The following is a 10,618-nucleotide window of genomic DNA, read 5'->3' as shown; positions in this document are numbered from 1 at the left end:
TGTTTGTAAATGTGATTTTAGTATGTTTTATAGATTTGTTTTACATTGTCCTGTCTTTTACATTGTTTGTAACTACAGTAGAGTCTCACTTATCCAACATAAACGGGCCGGCAGAATATTGGATAAGCAAATACGTTGGATAATAAGGAGGGATTAAGGAAAAGCCTATTAAACATCAAATTAGATTATGATTTTACAAATTAAGCACCCAAACATCATGTTATACAACAAATTTGACAGAAAAAGTAGTTCAATACAAAATAATGCTATGTAGTAATTACTGTATTTACGAATTTAGCACCAAAATATCACGATTTATTGAAAACATTGACTACAAAAATGCGTTGGATAATCCAGAACGTTGGATAAGTGAGACTCTACTGTATCTGGGCTGGGCCCCTGTAAGCCGCCCTGAGTCCCTTCAGGGAGATGGAGGTGGGGTATAAAAATAAAGTTGTTGTTGTTGTTGTTGTTGTTGTTGTTATTGGTCAGCAATTAATCAGGCATGGAATCCTTGGGGTTTCAAGATCATGTCTTTTCTGCCAAGAGTGCTGCTTGTGCGGCACCAAACTATAACTCTTGGGATCCTTAGTCTTGGGCCAAGGCAGTGCGAGAGAGGGATGTCAAAGGGCCTTTATTCGTGGAAGTAGAAGCCCCCTCAACTCGGTGCTGGAGCTCACCCATAGAGAGCTCAGGCGGATGGGGCAATCCAGCCGCACAAAGGCGCACTTTTCTCCAGACGGCCGCGATTCCTCCAGGCACCTTCCTCCCCCGCCTTCAAAGCCCATCGCCGGCTCCAACCGCTTTCGCCTGCCTGCCTCTCTCCCTCTCCCTCCTCCTCTGCTGACTCAGTCAAAGGGACAAACTCAAAGGGCAACCCACTGGCGAGGCAGGCGCAGCTTCCCCGGCTCTCGGAGGATGTGGACCCGAGGGGAGGCTTCTTCTGCCGCCCTGGAGAGCCCTCCGTGAGCCCCTCGGGAAGGGAAGGGAAGGGAAGGGAAAGGAAGGGGCCAGGCCAGCCCAGCAGGCTCGCCTCTCCGTCCCAGAAACAAAGCCGCCCGAAGAAGTTGCCCCTCTGCTTCCCCTGCCGGGAGCGGAAGTCACCATGACAGCCATCGCCGTGCAGGTAACTTGGGGGAGCGCAAGAGGGATGCGGAGCCACGGGGGCCGAGGCTGGGAGGAGAAAGAAAGACCTGGCCGAGCTCGCATCCGAGCCCGGGTCCTTTGTTCTCGCCTCTCCTGTTTACCAGGCAGGCGCCCTACGGGCAGAGCCTCTCCTAGCAGGCGCTTTCTCGGACTTGCCTGCCCACCTGTTGCTCTTGCTCTTTGGGGCTTGGAACGGGAGGCTGGGGCAGAAGGGGAGAGTCCTTCCCTTTGGGAAATGAGAGGCCCCTCTCTTCTTTTCGGCATAAAGGACACTTTCCTGGGTTGTTGTTGTTGTTCGCAGCCTTAGAGCCGCCCCATGAACGAGAGACTTCCAAGAGGACACTAGAGAATGCGGTTTGACACCACTTGAACTGCCAAGGCTCCAGGCTATGGCATCGTGGGGCTTGGGATTTTCAGCCTTCTCTGCCAAAGAGAGTTGGCACCTTACTAAAGGAGAAGGACCCGAGTTCCACTGCATGGAGCCATAGCCGTTCAAGTAGTGTCAAACTGCATTCGTTCTACTGTGTAGAGCAGTGGTTCTTAACCTTCCTAATGCCTTGACCCCTTAATACAGTTCCTAATGTTGTGGTGACCCCACAACCATAAAAATATTTTCGTTGCTACTCCATAACTGTCATTTTGCTACTGTTATGAATCTGATATGCAGGATGTATTTCCATTCACTGGACCAAATTTGGCACAAATACCCGATACGCCCAATTTTGAATGCTGGTGGGGTTGGGGGCGGGGGGAGAATGATTTTGTCATTTGGGAGTTATAGTTGCTGGGATTTATAGTTCACCTACAATCAAAGAGCATTCTGAACTCCACCAACGATGGAATTGAGCCAAACTTGGCACACAGAACTCCCATGACCGACAGGAAATACTGGAAGCGTTTGGTGGGCATTGACATTGAGTATTGGAGTTGTAGTTCACCTACATCCAGAGAGCACTGTGGACTGAAACAATGATGGATCTGGACCAAACTTGGCACAAATACTCAATATGCTCAAATGTGAACCTGGTGTATTTTGGGGAAAATAGGGAGTTCTAGTTTCTGGGATTTATAGTTCACCTACAATCAAAGAGTTGAACCCCACCAACAATAGAATTGGGCCAAACTTCCCACACAAAACTCCCATGACCAACAGAAAATACTGAATGGATTTGGGAGGAATTAACAGTGGTTTAGGGGAGATGTAGTTCACCTACCTCTGGAGTGATGTTAACTGGGATACGGACCATAGTGATGAGCAATGCAAAACTAGTTTTTTCCCTATCTGATCTGAAACACTGAATGCTAAGTTACCCTCTTGTTAACAGCCCTTCTCAAGTTTTGCAGCCTTAGGATCATGCCTTTCTTTACTGAATGTATCCATTTATAATAGGGTCTTCCTCTTTTCCTACTGGTTTCCACCTTGTCTAGCATTATCATCTTTTCTAGGGAGTCATGTTCTGATGTGGTCAAAGTATGACATTCTCAGTTGAGTCTTCTTGGCTTCTAGGGAGAGTTCTAGCTTGATTTGTTCTAGGACCCATTTATATTCAGCCCTCCACATTCGCTAGGATTGGGGACACAGGTTTCCCATAATAATGAATAAGCGCAAGTAAAGAAATTACTATTGCTTTTTAAACTCAGAGAACACCTCTAGGAATTTTTAGGTCTTCCAGCATGACTCTATAGCTGACGTCTGCTGAAAGCTGACCATAGAATCACACTGGAGGGCTGAGAGAGAACATTTTTAATCAAATCTGTGAATAACTAAAAGACAAAACCACAGATGTGGAGGGACAACTCTGTCTCTTCAGCAATCCATGGGATCCAGAGAAGTCTTCAGCAGCACCACACTTCAAATGAGCTGATTCTATCGCTATCAGCTTTCTTCCTTTTCCAGGTTTCACAACCATACATAGAAATTGGGATTGGGTTGACAGTGGCCACCCTAAATTTAGTATTCAGTGATATATTTTTACACTTCAGGATCTTGTCTAGTTCCTTCATAGCATGTGAATATTGTACATACTCATATATAATATTATTTATTACTGTACAGCATTTCTACCCCGCCCTTTTCACCCAATAAGGGGACTCCAGGTGGCTTACAACATAAAACGCATATATAAACAATTACAATAACATTTCAATTCAATTTAAAAATTTGATTACATTAAAACATTTATAAATATACATATAAATATACATTTAGGCACATTTCGAGTTCAAAACCGGGTCTGCCTTTGTCGTCCTAAAGCCTGGTCCCACAGCCAAGTCTTAACTCTTTTAAGAGAGAGGGAGCCTGCCTGACTTCACTTGGGATGGCGTTCCATAGGCGGGGGGGCACCACAGAAAAGGTCCTGTCTCTCAGTTCCTGATAGCTGTACCTGTGAGGCTGGCGGGACCAAAAGCAGGGCCTCCCTGTAACTCATATTCTAGTAACTCAAATGATGATAATGACCTTATGTCATGTAAAATACACATGTTTTTGCCTTCCCTCCCTGTTGAAAAAGGTAATTTAACTCATAATGTGTCTAAAACTATTCTGCTCCTGTCATTGATCGACTGACTGATTGGATCTGTATTCAACTCCCAAATGGGACTCAAAGCAGTTTATAGCACAAGCAAGAATAAAACAGCTGAAACAGTATGGAGAAAGGTACTGGGTAGATGTTGTTGACTCACATGTGTGCTTTTTTTCTCAAATTGTTCCATTTCCTCTCCTCCCTCTTGGAGCGCAAAGGCTTGTTTACAAAGATCAGCAACTCTATCCCTTCACTGGTATGTTATTGCTGATGTTTCAGCAAAAACTGGTTCCCGCTTGGCAGTTCCTGTGAGGCTTTGTACAAGGGCTATTTGAAAATAAGACACCCTGCAGGGGTTGCAATTAAGAAAAGCAGAAACATAGCGCTGAACAAGGACGACATGCTCATTATGCACGCCTTTGGGTTGTAAATAAGCTCACAAAGAATGGGAGAAGCTTCCCATCATTTGAGGCACTTGCAATAAAAGTATATACCTATCTATAGATGTAGATATAGCTATACACACATAAACACACACAAAAAACTACACACACACACACCAGAAATAATCATTTTCATTTATAAAGCACTTTAGGGTCTCCAAAGTACTTCCCATACCCTTTAAATGGGGCTGGAGCTGCAGGGGATAATGCACATCAGGATTTGTTAGCAGATCTCTAAGTAGTTCACAATAGGTCACCAAGGACTTCTGCCTCCAAGTAGCTGAATGGTACAGGGGTTTTTTTTAATCACTTCTGTAGTTGACTTTATACTTTTGGGGTTTTTTTGTTTTTTTGTTTTTTGCACATTTGGTGTTTGAAACCCTATAGTATGCACAAGTCCATTGGGAATGGGAATATAGTAGGTAATTGGCTCTACCCCACTATTTTGCACTGTCTCAGATTTGTATGAATAGTTTGTATATTGTATATAATTTGTATATTTGTATATTGTCTCAGGTTTGTATGAATAGTTGGGCTCTAACCCACTATTTTGCTCTGGTCATAGGTTTGTATTAACCTCTGACATCTACCAAAAAAAGAGTAGAAAAATCCCATAAGGTGGAAATTTGTTCTATCCTGTATTAAACAAGCTCTCTAAAGTATCCCAATATTTATTATACCTACAGAGAATCTATCACTTTTCAGGCTCAGTATGTTTGACAACAGGAGCCCCCAGTGGCGCAACGGGTTAAACTGCTGAACTGCTGAACTTGCTGACCGAAAGGTTGGTGGTTCAGATCCGAGGAGCAGGGTGAGCTCCTGCTGTTAGCCCCAGCTTCTGCAAACCTAGCAGTTCAAAAACATGCAAATATGAGTAGATCAATAGGTACTGCTGCAGTGGGACGGTAACAGCGCTCCATGCAGTCATGCCGGCCACATGACCTTGGAGGTGTCTATGGACAACACCGGCTCTTTGGCTTAGAAATGGAGATGAGCACCAACCTCTAGTCAGACACAACTAGACTTAATGTCAGGGGGAAACCTTTACCTTTACCTTACCTATGTTTGACAACATTTCTTTTTATGACACTAAAAACATGGCCAGAAAAATAACTGATCAGCTTCTCTGATCTTCCTGTAACTCTGTCCAGGGATTCAGATTAAGGCTAAACCCAATGGATGAGGAAAGGAAATTGCTAGCCATCCCCTATTTCACTATCCTTTTCCATGTGAGGACAGTGAGAGTGAGTTTTTCAGTGATGGTCAGCATATCACACTTCTCACGTGTTCAGTTTAACTCTGCTATGAACAGCTGAGTAAGACTAATGTATCAGTTTCACATCTACATCTCTGTCCACTAGTCTGCAGTCAGATCTCTAAATATGATGACACTCATCATCATCATCATCTACTATTATATTAAAGAGAGGAAAAGAAATTGTGGTGGGGGTGAAAGTTGAAAAATAGTGAATGGATCCTAGTTCATACATTTTAGGCATAAATATATCTGACCATGAACAACCCTATAAACTATCCGCCAGTTTGCTATGATTTTTTAAAATACTCATTGCTTTGAAATTCAAAAGCTGAGATATAACCTTCTCTCTTTTCTTTCTTTGTGATTTTCTCTTTAAGGCCCAGTGGCTACGTGCTCATGGAAGGCCGAAGAAGTTGTTTTTTGAGACTTTTATCCGGAGCCTCATTATCCTCTGCGTTGCAATATCCGTTGTCCTGTCTTCCATCGCTGTGTGCGACGGCCACTGGCTTTTTGCCAAAGGAAAGCTCTTTGGATTGTGGCACTTCTGTACCATCAGCAACAACAGCGCCCTCAAATGCGACACCAACTTGACTTTGGCCAACGTCAGAGGACTGAACATCGGAATGACTCTTGCAAGAAGTATGGTGTCTTTTGCTGTTGTGGTGGCCATCTTTGGCCTGGAACTTCTCATGGTCTCGCAAGTCTGTGAAGACATCAACTCAAGAAGAAAATGGTCAATGGGATCGGTCCTCATTCTTGCCTCTTTTCTGTTCTCATCAGCTGGGGTGCTGAGCTTCTTAATCCTTCTGAGGGACTACATCTCCTTCACAAGCTTTACACTGACCTTCTGGTGTGAGTTTATTGCTGCCTTCCTTTTCTTCCTTAATGGAATCAGTGGACTTCACCTTAATCACCTAACCTTCCCATGGAGCAGATTGAGAAAAATTAACAATGATGACCAACAGTTCTGCTAAATAATTGCAGTCTATCAGCATTTTTTTTAAAAAAACTCCTAATAGGAGGAAAAATGATTTGCAAAAGCTACATTCAGAGGATATCCTTAGGACCAGTCAATATCTTTAGGACCAGTAGAGGACAACTACTGAAAGTTGGATGTTACAGCCTCCTAGAATTAAAAAAAATGTAATCCTTTGTTGTGAAAGAGTAGCAACCAACAACTAATTAAATAATGTCTCATAAATATAGAGATCCCAATGCAGCAAAGTCTCATGGAAACCAAGGAATCAAATCTACACGTTTAAGAAATGTAACAAATCCCAGTACTTTCAAGTGAATTTAATCATAACTAGCTTTGTCTGAACTATTGAGCTGGCCAACTTCAGTATTCAAGTGGGATGGGAGACACTATTTGTAATTTTACTTTTTTGTCTTAAATTTCTATAATCTGAATTTTGATCTACCAAGTTAACATTGATTCAGTGAATCTACTCTAATTGGGCCTGGAAATTGGATTTAGACCCATTATTGGGTTTTTGTACTGCAACAGTTAAAACAGATATCCACACTTCACAGAATGTTGGACAAAGCCAATTAGAGCTTACATTCCAAATAAATAATTTCAGTTTAAGGATCAAAGTCCATGGTAGGTCTTTGATCCTTATTCTTTCTTCATGAGAATATATGAGTTATTTATATAAAATGCAAGCATTTTTATCAGACTAGTTGTGTGCTATGGAAAGTATTTCTTTCAAACTGTGCCTATAAGTCTATTTTCTATCAGAGTGGAAATCATGTGTCCCTCTATTTGCTGTGATGGCTAGGACTGTTCAGAATTGCAATTCAACAACATCTGGAAGGCCACATAATTTCCACATGTTTTATATAGTGACTTTAGTTCCAACTAACATGGATATCACTGCTTATCTCTTCCTGTGCCCATTGCCATCAAACACTCCTTTAAACACATTTAACCCTTGGCTTTCCATATCCCATAGATTTTTTCCTACTGTAGTCAATGATAAAAAATGGCGAGAGTTGTCAATAAGAATATTTGGAGAGTCAAGGTTTTCTATTCTGGTTTAGACCTTCTTTCCTTGATATTTATTTCTAGCCCTTTCCAATCTCTGCCCAGATCCTTATTCCACTTGAAAGCTTTTCTGTTTTTCTAGTAAAAGTACATTGTGATGGTGGTAGTGACTAAAGCAAAAGGGATCACTTCCATTGAGAATGCACATGGATTGAGCTGGCTTGGACCATGATAAAGCCACATGATTTTTAACTGCAGTGAAAACATATTGGGACAGTGACTTCACTCTTAATACGAAACAGAGTGTTTGCATTCTGAAATAATACCAACAGTATTTGCTTATGTAATCACTATTTGATTCTGTATATGAAATGTTAAAAGGAATTTTCTTTGTACTTCCACCTTTGTTTTCATGACATTCAAACCTCCTTGGTTTTGGAAAGCAACTCTTAAAATCAAAATACTTTATGCAGAAATCCCGATTTCATTAATCCCCTACATCAGGCATGGGCAAACTTGGGCCATCCAGGTGTTTTGGACTTCAACTCCCACAATTCCTAACAGCTGGCTATTAGTAATTGTGGGAGATGAAGTCCAAAACACCTGGACAGCCCAAGTTTGCCCATGCCTGACCTACATGCTTTTACCTTTTTCTGTTATCTGACTTCATATTGTGTTTGATTTACAAAACAAAAATCATAAACCAACCAGTTCTGTTATAAGCAAACACTTACCAGGAAGAGATTATGGTGATGACAATGACGGTTTCAAAAATGTGATTCTTGGTCCTCTGATTCTGTGGCAATGGTAGGTCCAAACAACTGAAATGATGACCAAGAAAGCCTAGCAGCAACAAAGGACATGTCTACACTGTAAAATTAATGCAGTTTGATGCGCACCTTAACTGCCATGACTCCATGCTATGGAATCATGGGAGTTGTAGTTTGATAAGGCACCAACAGTCTTTGGCAGAGAAGGATAAAGACCCTGTCAAACTGCAACTCACACGATTCTATAGCACTGAACCATGGCAGTTAAAGTGGTGCCAAGCTACATTAATTCTTCACTGTGCATGCACCTTAAATCCCTTAACTGCTGAGATGCAAACTATCAACACAGACTGAATTCTTCAAAAGAGAGCTTTCCTTTTGGATTATAACGGTGGAGGAAGGAACTTGAGACTTCAAAGTGGCATTGCTTTATTTGTGCAGTCCTGACAGGACAGGATGTAGATTGTAGATTAATGTGCTAAAATATATATTTCTGTCTTATCAAAAACACAGGAAGTTAAGTCCCTGTTTTCTGTCTCAGAAGGCATCCCTTAAAGCTGAAAATATTCATTGTTGTTGTTCTTTAAAAAATAACACTAGGACTTGAGTACTGTTGGACAGTTATGAATGTGTAACATGCTTGTTACTGTTTTCTGTTCACAATCCCTGAATAGTCTCTAGTTTAGGGGATACATACATGTAAACGTTCACCAGTCCTCATTTACTGGGCAGCAGATGCCGCAATCGACAAGTGTCTGTTTTCATGTCACCTGAGAAACAATTGCCTGACAACCCACACCTCAACAGAAGTGAAGTCAGGGGCATGGAGGAACTGCAGGAGGCATCCCACTTCTGCTTGCCACCACAGAGCTCACTCACTGGAAGGGGTGCGGCCGCCAATATATCTGTGTCCTGATTGACAGCAAGACAGACCCCTGCTGCTGAGTGAGAGTCACTGTATAGCAGCATAACTACAGTGCTTAGTTCTAAGTTCTCAAAAGGATTCCGACCTAGGATCATCAGGATTGTTTTTAAATTCATTCAGAGGCACATTTAAGAAATACTGGGAGATAACCTCTGATCCAGAATTCCTAATTCATCCAAAATTGTCCAAAAGTTTGGCTGAGATAGTGACACCTTTGCTTTCTGACGGTTCAATATACACAAACTTGTTTCGTGCTCAAAATTATTTAAAATGCTGTACAAAATTTCCTTTAGGCTGTGTGTATAAGGTGTATACAAAATATCAGTGAATTTTGTATTTAGATTTGAGACGCCCGAATGTGTTACCATCCTGCTGTGAGGCTCCTCTCATGTCCTTGAAAGCTAGAGCTAACAGATGAGAGGTCTGTTAGCGACCTAACCTTCAGGTTAGCAGTTCAGCCGGCACAAGGGTTTAACCCAATGCACCATTGTGGCTCCTAACTGATGGCTGATAGCCAAGCTGACTTGGCCTTCTAGGAGCTGAAGTCCAAAATACTTGAACAACCAAAGTTGGAAACCAGTACCCTAAATTATCACTATTTCCTATACAGAGCCACTTGTGGATATTCTAGAATAGGGATGGGTAAAATATACCCCAAGGATTGCCTATGGCCCACCACAGTCTGTAATATATCATCCGAATCCCTTCAACCCAAAATCAAATAAAACAATTCAAAGCAAAAAATGGCTAATCATGCCAGCATTTGGTCCTTTAAAGGCCATTTTGCAACCACAGACTTAACTGATGAAAAGCTCTTGTTAAATCAGAAGTGACTGGAAGAGGCCTCTAGTAGTGATGACTCCCAGTTCTTAGGTCACTGACCTTCCCAAATAAGCCACTTACAGTATGCATAAGTGTGTATGTGTATTTCCTTATATTCATACACATGCATACCAACATACATAGATACAGCTCTTTCTCATTAGTTCCATGAGATACTGGTGATTTCCTTCAAACATATGTAGTATTTTCCCCATTTTCCTAGCATGAGCTAATCTTGTTTTTGTGCAGAGTTTTAGCATCAGTTCAAAAGGCTGAAGACCCCTCTCCCATGAGCTAAATGAATACTTGTCATTCAGACACGTCCAAAAGGAGGACACTGTGGTAAAGTATTCCCAAATGCATACATTTGATGTGGGCTGTTTATCACACTATTTCCATTGAACAGAGGGGTTTCAAATTTATCCCACAGAGGTTCAAATGCATTAGAGATGCATTTTGAGCTGTCAAGTTGAAACAGCCCTAAATGGCATTCTGTAGCGGACTCCTTTGTGAACGTATGATTCAGTTCCCATTAAAAGCCATTTTGTCAGAAAATTCTTGACAGATGAGAGCACAGGCCCAGAAGTGCATGTGGCCTTTGCCTCCAATAAATGTTGTTTTTATTATGTGAGTTTGATTATGTAGCTTTTTCTAAACTGTAACCATTTTCTACAAAAGTAAATGAAAGTGAGATAAAATTGAGGACTCGAATGTCAAATGTTCAATAAACTACTTTTTGAATTGA

General features: G+C 41.6%; 1 protein-coding gene across 1 annotated transcript; it reads left to right on the top strand.

Annotated features, from left to right (window-relative positions):
- The first annotated feature begins 658 nt into the window (after positions 1–658).
- On the top strand, positions 659–10,618 carry tmem37 (transmembrane protein 37). The gene is made up of 2 exons (XM_003227553.4): positions 659–1,126; positions 5,747–10,618. Exons 1-2 carry the CDS (start codon positions 1,106–1,108, stop codon positions 6,341–6,343), a joined length of 618 nt encoding a protein of 205 aa, XP_003227601.1. The 5' UTR covers positions 659–1,105; the 3' UTR covers positions 6,344–10,618.

This window comes from Anolis carolinensis, chromosome 1, assembly GCF_035594765.1.
Source record: "Anolis carolinensis isolate JA03-04 chromosome 1, rAnoCar3.1.pri, whole genome shotgun sequence".
Classification (NCBI taxonomy): Eukaryota; Metazoa; Chordata; class Lepidosauria; order Squamata; family Dactyloidae; genus Anolis; species Anolis carolinensis.
The sequence above is the reverse complement of the archived record's forward strand: the minus strand, read 5'-3'. Positions and strand labels throughout refer to the sequence as shown.